The sequence below is a fragment of the Lissotriton vulgaris genome, chromosome 5 (assembly GCF_964263255.1).
Source record: "Lissotriton vulgaris chromosome 5, aLisVul1.2, whole genome shotgun sequence".
NCBI lineage: Eukaryota > Metazoa > Chordata > Amphibia > Caudata > Salamandridae > Lissotriton > Lissotriton vulgaris.
The window spans coordinates 1,851,067,791-1,851,087,947 of NC_141693.1; the positions used below are offsets into that span (position 1 = coordinate 1,851,067,791).

Consider the following 20,157-nt stretch of genomic DNA (forward strand, 5'->3'; position numbering starts at 1 on the left):
CACAGGCCTTAGTTAGTCAATTATTGTACATCTCTGTCGCCTCATCCACATTCGAGGGAAGATTCACCAATGAATTTAAGAGCTAGCTTTCAAAAGTCACAGTGTCTAATTTCACTCAGGCCCTAGTAGCGACCTCGTGGGTCGGTTTTATAGTAATTGGGAGGACCCAATGATTATCCCATTCGAACTGAATGGCACAGTGGTCTGACCACGGAACCAGGTAGACTGAAATCTTCCCTATGTCCAGTGTATGGCCTTTCTCCTGAGTGGGAGACTCCACCAGTTGTGTAAGACCTCCAGCCTCCATAATTTGTTCTAACCGGATCGTGTTGGGATTAGTGGGATCTTCAAGATAGAAATTAAAGTCACCCAACACAAAATAGGATTCTAGACGCATTCCTTCTTCAATTAATGACCCCACAGAGTCTAAGAACCCACCCTTAGCTCCTGGCGGGCGATATACTAGTATGCCCCTGAGTGTTCTGCGATTTTCAGCGTAAATGTTAAACGCTAGAGCCTCACAGCTCAGATTAGAAACAGGAACCAAGTTCAATGAGAGCGATTTGTGGTAGATAATTGCAAGTCCTCCCCCTTTTTTCCCATGCCGATCGAGGGTAAGGCATTGATACCCAGGCGGAGTGGCCTTAACCAGGTCTGGACCGGTAGTATTGTCGGTCCATGTCTCCGTGAAAAAAGCCACTTTGGCTTTAGAGCCCTCGAGTAATATGGCACACTCTGTACTGTGCTTAACCAGGGATTTTGTATTCAGAAATATACATTTTAAAGAATCAGCATCAGAGTCAGTCTGGTTTTTAACTTTATGTGTAGCTTCCTGTAATATGGGAAGGTTCAGAATGGCCGGGAGAGAAGCATGGCAACTACCACAAGAAGAGCTCTTTTTTGAATGGCAAACAGTGTCCAGGGACATTTGAGAGCAACATACAGACTTCTTACCAGGATTTAGATTAAGAAGTTTGCTCCTTGAGTATCGTATTACATTATGTGATGCCGGACCAGGGGGACGGGCCCTGCCCCCGGCCAGAGCACGGACGGGCGCAGACGGGCTTGCCTTAGGCGCGTCCGCTGCCCGGTCGCCACAACGTTCGATTTACCATGCCAAGCGCCACAAACACTAGACCGCACTGCTACTGGACCGCTAACCAAAAGAGTAGCTCCGTCCCCTCTGTAACGGACCCGTGCTCCTAGGTTAGTCTCTGCAAATAAGCAGATTCAATTTCAAAAGTAGTGTAAATAGGCAGATTCAATTTTTAAAAAGGTTAAAACAGTTTAAAAAACACAATCTCCTTTCCAAGCTTTCACCTGGCGAGCATAAGACACAGCTTCGCCCAGGGAGTCAGCGCTGCGCGATCGCAGCAGCGTTCAATTTATCATGACCAGCGTCACAAACACTAGACCGCACCGCTACTGGACCGCTAACCGGAAGAGTAGCTCCCTCCCCTCTGTAACGGACCCCGTGCTCCTAGGTGAGTCTGTGCAAATAAGCAGATTCAATTTCAATAGCAGTGCAAATAGGCAGATTCAATTTAAAAAAAGGTTAAAACAGTTTAAAAACCACAATCTCCTTTCCAAGCTTTCACCTGGCGAGCATTTGACACAGCTTTGCCCAAGGAGTCAGCCCTCAATCACAAAATGAGCCAGCCTGACCCCAAAATGGCCGCCACGCGCGACCTCCTCTCCACCAATTCAATTGGGCTGACAAATGTCCCCAATTTGACTAGTGGAGCATGGGCACCCCTGGGACTCAAAGGGGAATCCTAGTAAAAAACAAATTGCCCCTACTAGCGGCCCGCAAGCAAGCCTGATCACTTGATAAGCTAGCCTGACTTCAAAATGGCCACCAAGTGCGACCTCCTCACCAAATGAAGTGTATCAACTTCAAACACCCCCAATGTGACTAACGGACCACGGACAAGCCCGGCGACTTGAAGATCTAGTGCCCCCTACCCCATTACCGGAACGCAGCCACCCCGGGGAACAACAAGGGATCCTTGCAAAAAATGTGTCATCTTCTGAAGAATCCGGTAAGCAGGTCCAGTCACATAAAGAGTATCGCAGACTGAAAAATGGCCGCCAAGTGCGACACCCCCAACCACGAATGAAACTCTCCGACCCCTATTGCCCCGAATCTGTCAACCGGAGTACAGACACCCTGGGGAGCACAGAGGGGATCTGTGAAAAATCAAATCGCTCTGGCCAGCGCCACGCCAGCAAATCTGGACACTCGTAGATAAAGCTAACCCTACAACGGCCGCCTCACGATACCCTGTCTCCTAAGATTAGGTCCCCCCACCTATCAGCGCGCCCTACAGACCAACAGAGATCATTCATCCGACCTCATCAACAAGACTAGCGTGTTTGCACAGAACACGCTGGCCGAACCATGACCCGACAAAAAGCCTTATATTGAGAGTAGCTGAAACTCTGGTCGACCCCAGGACGCCAACCCACTAGCCCTCTTCGAACTGCAGACTACCTTTTGAATAGATCCCACACCTTGCCTTAGAAGAATCCCGGGAAGTAGATCACTAAGCCTACCAGGAGCTACGACCACTCCTAGGCCCAGATCCGGCCTGAGACATAGCTACACCTAGAAGAGGGACCGCATCCGTGACCATCTACACGGATGGTACGGTCCTTATTCAGGCAAACAATAAAAACCTTGAAGCCTTTGACTCCCTATTTCCAGCATTAAGATCTGCCCTCCCATCCCTACCTCACCCCGCCTTAATCCCCTTCCCTCCTACAATCACAGATAACGCCGAAGCCTATGTTTCTATCTTCCACCCACCTGGTACGGCTCCGGCCCGCTACCCTCCCCTTCACACGCCGGGCCTCGCCACTTCCCCATTCACACCTACAGTCAACCAGCCACAACAGGAAACTCCAGTCACAACTTCATTACCCCCACCCACCCATCACACCTCCCCTACCAAGCTTATCCCCCAGCTCCTTACGGAACTCGCTGATAGAGACCACTCTCCCCACTAGCTGCTTCCCAGCTCTCAAACAATCAAAGCTTTACACCTCAGATACTTCAGATACAGTGCTTAATTAAGTGAAGAACACATCATCCAACTCTATTCGCTCCCCCTCTGGCCGCCCAACCTCAGTTCTTTCATATCCTGTAAACAAACAAGGAGATCTTGATAACCCAATTAACCAGAACATCAAATGCACTGACTCCGGCATTCAGCAAAGAGTGGTGTCTCCCTGCACTGTTAGCGAACTTTCCAAGACAGACCAAGCAGATATAATCATTACAAAGGCAAATGCCGACCAACATTGTCAGCAGAAAAGAAAGGGCCATAATCAAAAATTACTTCTTCTCAACCAAGCAGCTACCTATTTAATCTTCAGAAAAAGAGTCCTAAATTAGACACTGATCGAAAAAAGGGGGGCAAGCCAAACACAGCTCTGGTCCAAACCAGTGCCTACCGAGACACAGCAGCATCTCCTCACAAGAATTTGATTCAGGTAACAACAGCTCTCAAAAGTGAAAGCGATAACATCGCCCCAAGCTCATCTTCCTTAATACCACCCCAAATGCCTCTAATTGATTCAACTCCTCCAAAAGGACAAAAGAAAGCCCAAATAATTACTGACCTTGTTATAGAAAGGAAATGGGAGTCTAGAATGAAGGCAATCTAGCAAACTACCATCGACCACCACAACAATAATGATCAGACAAACACTTGCATGAACTGCATTACTCAAAAACCTGCACTATCAAGAGAAGGAAAGCAACCACGGATGGTTCCAGACCAGCCGCTTCAGGACTCTCTGCCCCTGCAGCAGCTAATGCCACCTGGCAAACCAACCTTAATAACAAACACTGTAACCAATCGCAGCACCCACAGAGAGAATGCGCCACCTCATTTGAGGGAGGATACCCAATTTAACTACCAACACGGTCCTGCACTGCATGTTGGAGATTCCACAAATTGAGTTCAGGCCTCAAAAAGTTTGTCAATTGGCTCGTGCGTCACATTGCTCCAACCTGAGTACACTTCAAAAGGGCATCAAGACATCCTGAACAGGGGCAATATTTTGAAATTATTACGGGCCATTCCCTATCTAGTAGACCTGAAAACAACCGATCTTCTTGCAGTAGCGTTTTTAACACCTGAAAACCCAGCAATGCCTAAGGCTACGAGGGCTTCATGGAAATCAGTTGCTATTGCTCAGAGAGTATTAAATGAGTATCATACCTTCAAAGCCTGGGGCGTCAATGTTCCTTTTCACCAAAATCCAGCCTACCCCGCGCCTCATCTAATTCCCAGTCTAAGAGCCGCCCAAGGCCTCCAACCTCCGTTCTTAGAGGGGCACTGGGTTATTTTCCTCAACAAAGGCCTCTCATTCAGGGTTCTCAACACGCTTCCCCCTGGGAAGAAACAGCTCCTGGAAGTAGCCTTCGATATCCTGAGCCAATCACAAGAACCAAAACCCTTTCCTCAGCTACTCAATGACATTACAGCCAATTAGACAAAGGCAATAGACCACAAAAACAAATGGAGATTCGCCTATGCTCATGGAATTGTAATGGCTTGGCTACAAAACTTTCCGACCCTGATTTCCTGAAATACCTGAAAACAATTGATATAATCCTGCTGCAGGAAACATGGCTTACTGAACCATTACACTTACAAGGGTTCTTTTGCTCTGCAATACCAGCCACAAAAGGTGGGAAAGCCGGTCATTCCTCAGGTGGGCTGGCAACTTATATATCCACAAACACCATACCCACAGCAGCTGCAGTCGGTCCTGTAACAGAGGTCGCCCTAGCAGCTAAATTCACTTTCTCCTTGGCAGAGGTACTTAATGAAGTAATGATTGTCAACGCATATATTCACCCAAAACGTATAGCAACTGATTCTGCGATGCTTTTTTTCCAAATAACTACTTACATAGGCAGCGTTGAATCACCAAACCACCTTATCCTGTCAGGGGATCTGAATCAATATTTATTGGGATCATCAGAAGGAATCAAAGTAAGTCTCCAATCCTCAAACTGTAACATACCAACACGAGAGGACTTTTCCTATGGGGAAAAATAACAAGAAAAATAGACGACATCCGGAAGACCTTGAACACTCCAACCTTACGGCCCTCAACGGAAGATTTTCTGGCGACTTTCCTCATGTAGCCAGCCATTACTCCGCAACAACTGGCTCAATCCTGGATTACACGCTCGCCAGTCTCTCGCTGTTCTCATTTATAGCCGACATTAGACTGGGTGACACGGAGGGAGAGCGACCATCGCCCAAAAGAAATCTCCATAGCTGTAACTGCACCTTCTGGCATTCAGCCGGCTCCACTCTTGGGCTCCATTTATACGGTGGACTACAAGAGAATCAAATTTATGGCAGAAAGCATCGAGCCCTTGTCAGAATCAGCAATAAATCTTATACTTTCACACCCGATTGTAATGGACCGTATACAAAACTGGGAACGCTTTACAACCAGTTTTAGAGAACTCCATGCATCGCAAATGAAAAAGAAGTGCCCTCCGGCCCTCGAGCAAGGGAAAAGGCTAACTATAGCACAAGGCGCGCAAATAAAAGGCCTCAAAAGGACCATAAACTGCTCAATAAAATCTCTGCGTCTTGATCCTTGGAACCTATTGCTCCTCTCCTCCTTGCAACAGCAAAGAACCAAATTAAGGAGCTGAAATGGGGCCTTAACAAAAATTAGGAAGACGACACCTGGGCAAAACTCCTTCACAACATAAATCATAACGATAGCGCCCGCTTCGGGAAAATGGTAAACACAATCATTCACCCACAACACGGGTGAATCTCTTCACATATATCAGAAGAAACTCGGGCCAGTTATCTAAATACACCCATTTTAACTACCAAATTGTGGGCCCTCCACAAATTGAAGAGAGCAGGGCAGCTCTGGACGACCGTTATGCTGAAATTCGAATAAAGGAATGCAGCTGCCCGAGGCCACCCGGTGGCCATCAAGAGGGCGGCACCTTAGTCGCCGGGGGGCTCCCCCCCGCCCCCTTGCATGCAGGTACTCCCTCCTCCCTCGGGCAGGAGGGGTCCAGCAGGGAACGGGGTGGGCCCAGTGACGTGCTTCGGGGGCGGCAGGCCGGGCGAGGGGTACTTAAGTCCCCCTCGCCATGTTCAGGCCTCTTTGCCGCCCCTCGCCACGGACAGGCTATCAGCTTGGACGCACTTCGCCCGCACTTCACCAGGATCGTCGTGTGTTGCGGTGAGTGCAGGCCTAGTGGCCGGTACCCCTCCTCCGCCCACTCCCTCCTAGCGGAGGTCGATCGGGGCAAGGCGGCCTGCTTAGATAGCGGGCCGCTGTGGAAGTGGGGGGTGCCACCAGACTGAGCACCGCTCTGGGGGTTTAGTAAGGGGGGTTGCGGTCGGGGGTGGTGGGACCAGTGGCGGCGCGGCGCCAGGAGCGGGCGAAAGCACGAGGTGTGGGTTTTGGGACTGGGGAAGCCCGACAGTGGGTCGCCCGCAAGCTCTCGCCCACGTGGCTTGGCCCGCGCATCCTGGTAGGCCCCCACCACGCGGAGGGCAGGGCGGTGACCCTCCACACCAGCTCTCCCCCACCACCCTAATATCCCCTCCCCCCCCCCACGGGCCTGGCATGGGGGGGGCGACCGGCGTGTTGCCCCTGCCTCCCTCGCCGTTGATTTTGCAGCGGATCACTGGTCCGGAAGGGGGTCCACAGGCCGCAGTGTCCGTATCCCCTCCCCCCCCCCCCACACGGGCCTTGCATGGGGGGGGGGGGCGATCGGAGTTTTGCCCCTGCCTCCCTTGCCGTTGATTTTGCAACGGATCACTGGTCCAGAAGGGGGTCCACAGGCCGCAGTGTCCGGCGGGTCGCAGGCCATGTGGGCGGCTGATCTCAGAGCACGCTAGGCGTATGCAACGGGCAGGGAGGGGGGCGGCCGCGGGATGCCTCGCCGGCCACACATACAAAAAGTGTGGTCAGACGGGCAGTGAAGGCGGGATTACCGGAGGGTCTGGGCCCCCGAAACCCGCCATCCCCCTCCCCCCCCTCCCCTCCACCTAGTGCCGGCGGTAATAGATAAGCAGGGCCTCCGGAGCAGCGCCCCCTTTAAGGCATCTTCTGGTCGGGGGTCGCGCGGAGCCAGGGGCCCTGGTGCAGTCCCGTACACACACAGGCGCGTGAGCAGGGCAAGGGGCAGTGGACACGCGCGGCGGCCATCGGCCGGCCGGAAAAAGACAAGCAGGGCCTCCGGAGCAGCGCCCCCCCTTTTGCTGCATCTTCTGGTCGCGCGGAGCCAGGGGCCCTGGTGCAGTCCCGTACACACACGGGCGCATGAGCAGGGCAAGGGGCAGTGGACACACGCGGCGGCCATCTGCCGGCCGAAAAGATAAGCAGGGCCTCCGGATGCGGCGCCCCCCCCCCTTTTTTGCAGCAGTGGCATTTTCTGGTCGGGGTCGCGGAGCAAGGGGCCCTGGTGCAGCCCTGTGCAGACACAGGCGCATTAGTAGGGCATGGGGCAGTGGACACGCGCGGCGGCCATCTCTGTGGGGGGGCCTTGTGTCACGGACCAGCCATAGAAGGCGGTAGGGTGGGCGGCACTGCGCGGCGGAATACATTAGTGCTACATCAAAGGAAAAGATGTATTGCTTTTCGTGAGCGGGAAATCCTAATGACATTGGGAACCCCGGTTCGGGTTCTACTATACATGGCGCAGTGAGCCGACCCGGAGTCCGGAGCTGAGCGCAGCGCATCGAATCTGCCTTGAACCCGGAGCACGGCAGTATACATGGCCACAGTCATGTTTAGGTTTTAATGTATATCTGGCAAAGCGTGCACATTTCCCCTCACAAAAGATTACGTAGGATGCTGTAATCTGTAATTACATACCGATGCTCGACGGGAAAGCATGCGAGCTGCGCAATACACTCTGGCTTTCTCTGAGGCTGGGAGGCGTTCCTGGCAGGGCTCATGTTCGATTGTTTGTGTTTTTCCCTTTGCAAGTTATTTACCGAGAGTTGCGCAAGGATTGCCACAGCATCCCTCCACCTTGACAAGGCCCTGGTGTTGCTCGAACTACAGCTTCCATCGCACCCTTCATCATGGGACAGCGTTTATGGAAAACACCGGAGCGGACCGGCCAGGCGTGGCTTCCAATAGGCTCAAAGGGAGCAGCGCTCTGAGCGCCTTGTCTCGGTTGGTTTTAGTGAAGTTCATCAGCGTCGCGAGTGTCATCCACGTGGCTTATCGTCAGTGCAGGGTCCCCCTGTTGGTCTTAATTAAGTTCATCAGCTTCATGATTGGCATCCACGTGGCTTATCGTCAGTGCAGGGTCCCCCGAGCCTCTGATGAATGACGTCAGGGGGAGGCCACAGTCAAGTAAGCCTACACAATGGGAGGCAGTATGTTTGCAGCGTTTACTTGCCAGCAGGGAGTGTGCGGTGGTAAACCTAGCGCAGTACGGACCCAGCATTAAGGGGCATATGCCTGTAGTTATCAGACATCTCAATTCAGGTCATCTAAACCTCGCATACGCAAAAATGGGCAGACCTTAGTTGGTTGCGGTATGTAGAGGCGTAAATGGACATGTATTTATATAGCGCAAATTACCGACCCGGTATCTAAGCTCTGCTTAGGGAACTTGTCCGGGTATTCCCCTGTGAGATAGCCCGGCAGGGTATCCACAAGGTGAAAGCCAGGCATCCCACCGCGAGGAGCCGTTGTGGAGATTAAGCAAGCTATTGCCCAGAGTCGCAGAGTGTGAACCCGTGACTCGAGTGAGCACCGGAGCGAGAAGTGTCGAGTCTCTGGAATTTTTGAGCCCAAGACCCTCCGAGGCGGGGAATTCACTGGTCCAGGGCCGATTTCAGCTTTCGGGCCTGCCGCCTCTAACCCCTGAGCCACACTTTTCTCTTTTTGTGAGCAAGTTTATCATTGTCATTTTATTATTATTTATGTATGGTGTTATTAAGGCACGGTTTTGGCAAAGGTGTTTCAGAGGGACGGGGGACGGGGTTTGTGTAAACTGTGTCCCCTGCCCATAGAGCGAGGGGCATCTGCTCCATCCGGCAGGGTCAGGTAATGTGCCTGGAGTTCGATAATGTGTACCCTGTCCATTCCAGGCGACGTCTTGCAGCGGACACACGCGCAGTCGCACCCGTGCAGCATCCTAGGCTTCATTCGGAAGGTATGTAGCTTGGGCACAGGGGTGCTCAGGAGAGCTGGATGACGGGATAGTAGGGGTGCTAGGCGGGGGATGCGGGAGAGCCGCAGGGGGGGCGGCAAGGGAGGCCGGCGGGGCCTCCGACCCCGGATTGACCATGATGTCATCATTGGTAGCGTAGCTCATTGGGCACTTTCTTTTCCAGGGTCGACGGGAGCCGGCGGAATGGACAGCCAGGGATCCCCTCCGCTCTTTTCCCAGACGAGCCAGGTTGGGGAAACCCCTTCAGGAGCCGCCCACGATGCGCAATTGAAGGCACTCTTGGACATAATAAAGGCCAAGGGGGTGGCGTGGGCCAGTGAAGCACTGGGTGTCAGCAGCCAAGAAGACTCCGGGGTTGTTGTGGCAACCCCTGCGGTACTACAGGAAATCACGGAGGACAATGACACTGGACCCAAGAGGTCCAAGAGACATAAGAAGACCACTTGCAAGGACTTTCCAGCAGAGCCGACCCCAGCCAAAAGCCGTGCACCTGAGGTGGCTAGGAACGTGATCGTACACGTGCCGGCAGCCACACCCCCCTTGCAGGTGGTCCAGGCTACGCCACCCCGCGAGGTGGTGGCCCCCCCTTCGAATTTTGCCACACGGGATGAGTTGGGTAAGCTCACCAGCTCTCTGCAGGAATTCATGAACGAAATGAGAGCGGGCGGGGAGGGGGCGGCGCAGCCAGCAGTTGAGGGTTCTGCGGCCTCCCCTGCCCCGACAGTTACATCAGAGATGTCTTTCGCGCACGCGTGGGGTGGGCAACTTTCACAGGGAAGCGTCGGCAGCAGTGGTTCAGCGACCCCCAGCGCGCCAGTGCTGTCCTCCCCCCACGCAGCGACCGAGCGGTCTTTGATACTTTCTCCAGTCCCTCCGGCCACGGCATCGCCCACCTCCTCCGCTGTGCCCCCCCTTGCACCACCCACTACTTCACTTTCCTCGCCGAGCATCCCGGCGCCCTCCAGGATGACCATGGCTCCTCTGCTCTCGGGCAAATGCTCCCTAGCCTGGCTGGTACCACAGGCGGGTAGGGAGGCCATCTGGCGCAGGGAGTTCATAGACATCTTCTCCCTTCTGATGATAGGGGTGGAAGGGGTTGACATCAGGAAGGTGGGGGCAAAGGAGGATGAGAAAAAGGCACGATACCAGGCATGGCCCGAGAAATCACTCAAAAACTGGAGGCAGGCTTTTGGAATATTAGCGGCAGTAATAACAGAGCGCTTTCCCGAACAGGCGCAGGGGCTCTTTCAGTATGAGAGCATTATTACTGAGGAAGCGGAAAATGGGGGCACAGGCTGGTACAGATATGATTATGAATTTAGAAAGAAGATGTCGATGTGTCCCGAATTGGAATGGGATCAGATAGAGGTCAGATTGTGGATGCAGCACATGGGCAAGGGGAAGGCCGAGGGTCTTGCCAAAACGGGCACCAGCGACAAGAAAACTGAGGTAGCGAAGGGACAACAGCGAGCGAAGAAAAGTCAGTTCAGACAATCCTTTCGAGGGGGGCGAGGCAGCGGGGCCCACAATAGGGGGGGGAAGCGAGCATTTGTGGGAACATGCAGACTTTTCAATGCAGGGAACTGCACATGGGGGAAAGCGTGCAGATTCTCGCACACATGCAGCAAATGCGGCGGCTCTCACGCAGCGACCTCCTGCGATAAACAAGGTTCAGCGGGGGGCAACCAGAAAAAAGAGAAGTAACAGCCCCTCCTATGGCCCGGTGCAACACCCTCTCCCCCCATCACCCTGCATCCAAACCCCCCCCCGAGAGCCCCTGATCCACACTAGACCGTTGCCCACCATGCAGGTGGGGCAGCTCCAACACAAGGGCCCCTCTCCAATTGTCATCCCCAACCTGCTGGCACTACTGGGATCCTACCCCATTGCCAAAGACAGGTTAACGCTAGCCGAAGGTTTTCTAGAAGGTTTTAGGATCCCGTACCTAGGCCCAAGGGTCAGCAGGGAGGCGGACAACTTGAAATCAGCCAGGGACCTCCCCGCGGTGGTAACCGAAAAGATCCGGAAGGAACTGCTCCTGGGGAGGGTGGCGGGCCCGTTCCCTTCCCCCCCTCTCCCCGATTTCGTGGTATCTCCTTTGGGAGTTGTCCCGAAGAAAGAGCAGGGGGCTTTCAGGTTGATTCACCACCTGTCCTTCCCAGAAGGGGACTCGGTTAACTCTTGGCTGGCAGAGGAAGCATGCTCCGTCCATTACAGCTCACTAGACACCGCCATCGATCAGATCAGGAGATCGGGAAAGGGGGCCTGGTTAGCAAAGGCCGACATCGAGGCGGCATTCAGGCTCCTGCCAGTACACCCGGAGAGCCACCACCTTCTGGGGTTCAAATGGGGAGGTCAGTACTTCTTCGACAAATGCATGCCAATGGGTTGCTCCATCTCATGCGCTTTCTTCGAGGCCTTCAGCACCTTCCTGCAGTGGGCTCTTTCAGTTAAGCATGGGGTCGAGGCGGTGACACATTACCTGGACGACTTCTTGTTCATTGGGAAGGATGGAACTGGGGAATGCAGTGAGGGGTTGTCGTGTTTTTTGGATCTGGCAGGCCACCTAGGGGTGCCTCTGGCGCCGGGCAAGACTGAGGGCCCAGCGCAGGTTCTCACCTTCCTGGGCATCGAGCTAGACACGGTCAACGGGATGTCTAGACTCCCTGCTCGCAAGGTGCAGGAACTGCAACGGGACATTCGGGATCTGCTCGGGAGGAACAAGGCACCGCTGGGGGTCATACAGAGCCTACTCGGCAAACTCAACTTCGCAGCCAGGGTCATCCCGGCCGGGCGGGTCTTTGCAAGACGACTAGCCAGGGCAACGGCGAACATAGTCCAACGCCATCACTTTGTGAAACTTTCAGCGGGAATGAAGCTGGATTTGGAAGTATGGGCGGAGTTCTTGGACAACTTCAATGGCATTGTCATTTGGAGGGCTCCTTGGGCGGACAGTACAGAACTCAGCATGTTCACCGACGCCTCGGGGAGGGAGGGCTTTGGAGCTATTCTGGGCGAGCAGTGGTGTGCGCAGGAGTGGCCTAATGCATGGCGCAGGCGAGGTATCACTGCTAACATAACTGTTTTAGAACTTTTTCCCATCATCATTGCCCTCCATCTCTGGCCCGGACCCCTGTCGGATCGGAAGGTCCTTTTCTGGTCGGACAACCTAGCGGTGGTCCAGGCGATTAACGGTCAGACGGCCAGTTGTCCTCTGGTCCTCTGCCTCTTGAGGGACCTAGTGAGAAGTAGCTTGCGCTGCAACCTGGAATTTAGGGCGCGGCACATCCCTGGGGTCATTAACATTGCAGCGGATGCACTTTCTCGTTTTCAGTGGGAACGTTTCCGGGCGGCCTGCCCACAGGCGAGAGAGGAGATGACCCCTTTCCCGCCGGAGCTATGGCGCATCTTGGAGTGGACCAGGAACTAAGAGCCATGGGGGAGAGGGCCCTGGCACCAAGCACCAGGAAACGCTATGGAAATCACCTTGCCACGTTCCACAGGATAGTGGATGATTTGGGCTTGGGGGAGCTCCCCCTGGAGGACAGAGTTAGAGCTTTCATTGTCTGGGCCAGAAAAATAGGAAAGTCCCACTCTTGGGTCTGCGGACATCTGGCGGCCATCAGCCACGACGCCAAATTACGAGGGTTCACGGATCCCACCCAGGCTTTTGCCATCAGGGCAGCACTGAAGGGCTGGTCACGGGATGAGCCCAGGGCTCCGGACAACAGAGCGCCCATCGACTTCCGCACCCTGCAGGACATGCTGCGGGTGTTGCATTCAGTAGCCCGCTCGCACTTTGAGGCCACCCTGTTCACGGCAGCTTTCTGCCTCGCTTTTTTCGGGGCCTTTAGGAGCAGCGAGCTGGTGGCACGCTCCAAGACCGATTCTTCTGGCGATGCCCTCTGCCTGGGGGATGTCGCTTTGGACTCAGACATGACGGTCACGCTCAGGAAGTCCAAGACAGACCAAACCAGAAAGGGGGTTCGCATTGTACTGACTCCCATTAAGGAGCAAACCGGCTGCCCCGTGGCGGCAGTCCGAAACTACCTCGCCCTGCGGCCAGCTGTGGCGGGCTACCTCCTTGTGCACGAGGATCTTTCACCCCTCACCAGGTACCAGATGGATAGAATAATGCTGGCCTGCCTAGCCCGAGCGGGCCTGACTGGCGAGGGGAAGCGATTCTCCAGCCACTCCTTTCGTATTGGGGCGGCCACCTCCGCCTCTCGGGCAGGTATGCCGGCAGAAGGCATTAGGAGGGTGGGGCGCTGGGAGTCGCTTTGTTACAAGCGCTATGTCCGCCCGTAGCACAAGGCCCTTACAGTTATTGGGACAATATGCATGTTTTGTTGATGTACCTTTTCTCGTTGCTGTGTAGCACAAGGACCTTACAGTTATTGGAACAATATGCATGTTTTGTGTGTGTACCTTTTCTCTTTGCTATGTTGCACAAGGGCCTTACAGTTTATTGGAACAATAGGCATGTTGCTTTGATGTACCGTTTTATTTGCTGTGTTAAGCGTGCAATAAAAGAGCAAAAAACTGATTGGGGTCTTTTGTGTTGACAGGTTCGAGAGTTTGGGTTCTGGGCCATTCAACTGTCTCCAGGTTAGGTCGATGGGCTGCCACCAGGAACTGGATGCGGGGTTTCTCCAACACGGAGTGTGTATGGTTAGGTTTCCCGGGCATGCGCTGGAGTGGCCTCTTGTCCAGACTCAGACACTCCCTGGCTACAGGGGGCGCTCCGCCGCATCACTTGGTCATTCACCTGGGGGGCAACGACATAACCAACATGGGAAGGTCAGCGTTGCTGCATAAAATGAAGGCGGACCTTGTGGAGGTTTGCAGAATGTTGGGGAGCTGTGAGGTGTGGTGGTCCGAATTGCTCCCACGCAGGGTCTGGCAGGGAGCAAGGTCATGCGAAGCCATAGAAAGGTCTAGGAGGAGGGTAAACCGTGACATGCGCAAATTCACTTCGCAGAGAGGAATTGGTTTCATCCGCCATGAGATGATTCAGGATAAGATAAAAGGTTACTTTGAGTTAGATGGCGTGCATCTCAATCCAGTGGGTTTGGACCTTTTTCTCCTAGATTTGTATGATGCTTTGCAGGAGAGAGGCTGCAGGTAGGAAGGAGCATAGGGGATGGGGGGGCCCGGGCGGCGGCGGTAGCCACCGGTCGGGCTGTGGCGGAGTTACAGGGTGATCCGGAAGCAGAGAGGTGCAGCGGTGTACCTCAGCAGGCACATAGGGGTGCCAGAGCCTAACACCTGGACTTCATGGGAGGTCCGGGTACACGTGTCGGCACCTCAGTAGTCCTTCGGGCGGTTGTGGGCCTGTACAACCGGGGGTTGCCTAGTTGCGCTCCGCCCCTCGGGCGTGAGCATAGTTAATTAACATATGGGGCAGCACACAGGTGGTTCCACATTGTGCTGCCTGGCTCATCAGGCGGGCAGGTGGCGAGAATGCGGCCTGCCCTTGGAATACCCGTAAGATAACCCATCATGATTACATATGTTGTATGTAATAAATCCTGCAGCATTTTCTTTCCAACCAAACACGGTGTCCTGTGTATTATTAATGTTTATAGGTTATCCATGTGTGGGGCGGGGGGTCCGGTTGCCATGAGGGGACTATGCAGCTGCCCGAGGCCACCCGGTGGCCATCAAGAGGGCGGCACCTTAGTCGCCGGGGGGCTCCCCCCCGCCCCCTTGCATGCAGGTACTCCCTCCTCCCTCGGGCAGGAGGGGTCCAGCAGGGAACGGGGTGGGCCCAGTGACGTGCTTCGGGGGGCGGCAGGCCGGGCGAGGGGTACTTAAGTCCCCCTCGCCATGTTCAGGCCTCTTTGCCGCCCCTCGCCACGGACAGGCTATCAGCTTGGACGCACTTCCCCTCCCTACCTCTTACCCGTGCGCCAACTGGGGGTGGGGTGGTTTGAACTTTATAATATTGTCATTTTTCGTTGCAGGCGGAGTTACAGGGTGATCCGGAAGCAGAGAGGTGCAGCGGTGTACCTCAGCAGGCACATAGGGGTGCCAGAGCCTAACACCTGGACTTCATGGGAGGTCCGGGTACACGTGTCGGCACCTCAGTAGTCCTTCGGGCGGTTGTGGGCCTGTACAACCGGGGGTTGCCTAGTTGCGCTCCGCCCCTCGGGCGTGAGCATAGTTAATTAACATATGGGGCAGCACACAGGTGGTTCCACATTGTGCTGCCTGGCTCATCAGGCGGGCAGGTGGCGAGAATGCGGCCTGCCCTTGGATTACCCGTAAGATAACCCATCATGATTACATATGTTGTATGTAATAAATCCTGCAGCATTTTCTTTCCAACCAAACACGGTGTCCTGTGTATTATTAATGTTTATAGGTTATCCATGTGTGGGGCGGGGGGTCCGGTTGCCATGAGGGGACTAATAGGCCCACAGAAACCTTCTGATTCAGATCAACTTTCGGTGGAAATTACACTTGCTGCAGAGCAGCTACTAATCAGGCAGCAGATTACATAGGGAGGAAAGGAAGGGGATCCCGGCCCGAATGGAATCCCACCCGCTCTGTTTAAACAAAGGGCGGCAAAATGGGCAAGAATATTTCACCCAATATTCTCGGAAGTGAGACTACTGAGCGTTGTTCCTGATTCTTGGAAAGATTCCACGATTGTCTCTATTCACAAATGTGGTGACAAGGCCTCGCCTGGCATTTACCAGCTAGTGGCACTGCTTAATAACGAGGCCAAATATTTTGCGGGTACACTGCTGGAAGAGCTCACAGCCTGGGCAGACAACAATGATATAATACCATTAAACCAGACAGGCTTCCGCAAAAAAACAGGTACATCAACTAACATCCTAACCATCTTTTTGCTTATAGACACAGCAATATCGAAGAAAATGCAGCTGCACTCTTGTTTCATTGACTTTAGTGCTGCTTTTGATAATCTGGACAGGGCAAGATTGTGGGCAAAGTTAGTTTGTTGGGGTATTCCAAATGCTCTAACAATGCTAACACTTCTACACACAGACAACTGGGTTCCGGTGAAATTAGGAACAGGGACGCATCTTTCGAGTAAAGTAAAAACAACAAATGGCCTTAAACAGGGCTGTGTTTTGGCACCGACCTTATTTAACCTATTTATGGCAGACTTACCACAGACACTAAACACGTGCAAATCTGATGCGCCCAGGCTGGGGGGCACAACTTTGTACAATCTCCTCTATGCTGACGACGTAATTCTGCTCAGCCATACCGTAGTTGGCTGGCAACATCTCCTTAATAAAATACAGCATTACGCAGAGCAATACAGCCTGTCAATCAACCTAAAGAAAACTAGGACAATGTCAATTAAGAGCAAGAGGAAAGGAGTGAAATTGTGGCATCTGGGCGGCACTCAAATAGAACCAGCGGGGGCCTACAAGTAAATAGGTGTCTACATAGATAAAGAAGGATCATTTGCCCGACATCAAGAAGAGATAAAAAGGAAAAGGCTGGTGCTAGCACTAACTATGAAAATCTTAACCTCCAAATAAACAGGTCCATCACTGAATCCCCTACTGAACGTTGAACAGGCAAACATTCTACCTACAATCACCTACGGCAGTGAAGCTCTAAGAGGTAGAGATGCTAAATTGCTGGACAAAATACTAGTAAAAGCATATAGAACTATGTTCAGCCTCCCAAACTACACTTCCCCGGCGCAACTCAGGTTGGAGTTTGGCCTACTAAAGCAATCATGGGCCAGGTACGGCACATATATTATCTGATCAGAACAAGATCAGATCACCAGCCCCTAAAACTCTAAATCAACTATTATGGCAAGATCTCCAACAGAGGGAGAATTATCTTGCAAGAAACTATCTTCAGCTCTGGTAATCAATCAATCAATCATAGACATTTATAGAGCGCACTACTTACCCGTAGGGTCTCAAGGCGCTGGACTCTTGGCCCTCTGGAACATACAGAGGCACCATTCAGCTTTCAAGAAATTAGTTTGTGAATCTCTGAAAAAACAGTTGTTGGTGGAGGACAAAGCAGCCTTTTTGACCAGATCGCATGCTTGGCTGACTCTGATCAATTACAAGATATTAGCCCCCCAAAGAATATTTTAATTTGGGCTACCCAAGGACACTGAAAATTAAAATTTCTAAAGTTCGCCTTGGCTTGATCCCATGCACCCAGAACCTTCCTATAAGGACACAGGACCCAAATTTAACATCTTGCAGCCTGTGCAAAATCGGCCAGGGTGACATCACCCATCTATTATGCTCCTGCAAGGAGTTGCTACAGGAAAGGAGACAAAAAAAATCCTTTAATCAAAGGGAAATTCGTTCAAGGAGGCAAGCAGTTTTGGCATGCTTTGATTCAGCAATACCACAACTAAACTGCGGACTAGTGAGATTTCTTGACGTAGCCGAGGAAAAAGTTCTGTACCAAACCAAAGCTCCTCCGGGTTTTAGGGGGAGGCCGACAGGACAGCATCCTGTGCAGGTAGCCGGCTGCTTAAACACTAGTGATCATAGTGTTACTTCATCTAAATCAAGATAAGAGGCTGCTCCAACCAAGGCTGCTCTGGAAAGCCATCTAAAAGTGCTCAGACTGAGCGTTAGTAATGCATTTTTTTGGACAATAGCATTTCCAGACTGGCCATTGAACTCCGCACGGACTGCATCACGCATATTGGCTGCTATCTGCACGAGTAACAAAGCGTTTTTATTCTGTTAGTAATTTAACTGTTACAAAACTTTTAATGATTGTAGAAAGTGTAATTAATATTTTACTATGACCCTTTTGTTTTAATTGAAATTTGTATTGCAATGGTTTTTAGTAACTATGCAAATGTAATACATTTAATTTAAATGTAATCTTTAATGTTTCTTCTGACTTTGTGGTTGTGGTGGCTGTTGCCAAGACCCAGGATGCCCTCCAGCGGGAATTCCCCCATATCTCTGCAGTTAGTCTCTGGGTCAGCTCCCCGTGTCCCTCCAGCTGACTTAGTGTGAATCCCCGCCTCCTCTTTTCCATAAAACAAAGGGGGGTTGTGGCTCTTGACCAGCACGGCTGAGCCTGATTCCAACAAAAACGACAAAAATGCCAATACTGATACGCCTTTCTTACCATGCAACTGGTGCATTGAAATGAAACAATGCCCCCACAAAACCTCTTTTTCTGTTTGACTTAAGCAAAATATATTATGACTTCACATAAATAAATCACTAACAAAGTACATTCAATTTAAAAGTTTTGAAAACGACCAAGCTCTCCTTACCCACACACTTCCGATACATCTTTTCACCCATTCAAACTTCTCTTTTGCAAACCATTCATGCACCCCTCTCTGTCAATCATACATTAATCACACTTCCCTCACATACCAGCACACCCAAACCCATATCTCAATATTACAAATTGATACAAATACAAAAAAAATCAAATATACACAATGGTCAACCAGACAAAAAATCTCAAAATACAAAGCTTTTAATTTTTTTTTTAATAATAATTTATTGAAAACAGAAAAAAAACAGAGTCATCTTCCAATCAATATCGCATACAATATAGAGTCAAGTATAATGGGCAAAACATAAAGACATTAATTCAAGGCCCATTACGATGTCGGGGTCCAATCTTATCCATGGCCATGTCGGCAGTGGGGGAGGTACATTTCTCGCCTCTATACACATTCCAATGTCCCCATTTCTTGTCCCATTTTTTGGGGCACCCTCTGACCTTATATACAGATTTTTCAGCTAGCATACATCTGTCCATTTCAGACACCCACCCCACCAGGAGAGGCCGCTGCGGGGTGCCCCATTGCATTACCACTGCGCGCTTTACCAACAGAAATCCCAGGGCCACTCATTGGAGTTCCACCCCGGTGAGGTCTGTGGCACCCCAGATATTGAGGAGTCCCTCTTTAGGAGAAAGAGGGACAGGTTTACGCAGCGCCTCTGTCATTTTGTGGGACGTCCCCACCCATAGTTGTTGAATGATAGGGCACTCCCACAAAACATGATAAAAGGAGCCGATGATGCCACAACCTCGGAGACACATATCGTCTGGGCGCCTAACTATTCTGGCCAGGAGGGGGGCAGACATATAGGTTCTGTGTAACACTTTAAGACGAATCAGTCAAAAACGGTGATTAATCGCCGTTTCCTTGGGGGACATCAGTGCCGATCGTCGCTCGTCGTATTCTAGATGCCCTACGTCGTTCTGCCACTTGTCACGTAGATACTGGAAGGAGTCCGGCATATTGTTGCATTGTTTGCAGTATGTGTAAGAAATCGCCTTTGTCTGCAGGGGCTCTGTGTTGGTGCCTCCTCGCTCCTTCAAGTGGCTGGTGATATCCCTTTTTGCCTGTGTAAGACCCAGGTCCTGAAATGTACTTGCTATTTTATTCTTAGAGGTGTGGGGGAGCTGGTGTAAAAGACAATACTTTGGCGCTGTGATCATTTCTTTCTCAGAAGCTCCCTATTTCCGGGCAGCTTCAGAACATATGGAGAAACTCAGCGCCCTGTGCTCCGCAATGGGGGCTAACCTCTGTTGTTGTGTTAAAGTATCTGTTAATGCGCCCCGGAGTGAGCGAAGGACAGAAAAAATTAACCAATTGAAATCTAGTGTTCTTAGTGAACTTACTGGCGCGTTCTACCAGTTCTACCAGTCCTCCCCATGCTTTCTCGTCTATGGGTAATGAGAGGGGCACACACACGCCAGCCCCCTGACTCCCATGCTTATGATCGACTATTAAAATCCCACCCTCCTCTTCACTCACAGTTCACCTTTGAGCCTCAGATTACAGCGGACATGTCCTGCGCCGCTCCTTCGATGATTTGGCCCAACCTGGATAATCTACAGCGTGCCTGAGATCCTCCTCAGCAGCCCCACGAGAAGCCACCAAATGAGACCACAGTCCGACTGAGCTTTCGCCACGAGCCCGGACTGCCGATCTGATTTTGGAGGGATTC

General features: G+C 52.0%; 2 protein-coding genes across 2 annotated transcripts in view; one reads left to right on the forward strand and one right to left on the reverse strand.

The window, feature by feature from the left end:
* FBXO47 (F-box protein 47) overlaps positions 1–20,157 on the reverse strand; it is a 1,324,472-nt gene that overhangs the window by 784,397 nt on the left and 519,918 nt on the right. The gene's annotated exons all lie outside the window — the stretch shown is intronic.
* On the forward strand, positions 12,635–13,507 carry LOC147717520 (uncharacterized). Its single transcript, XM_086919292.1, has one exon. It carries the CDS (start codon positions 12,635–12,637, stop codon positions 13,505–13,507), a length of 873 nt encoding a protein of 290 aa, XP_086775418.1.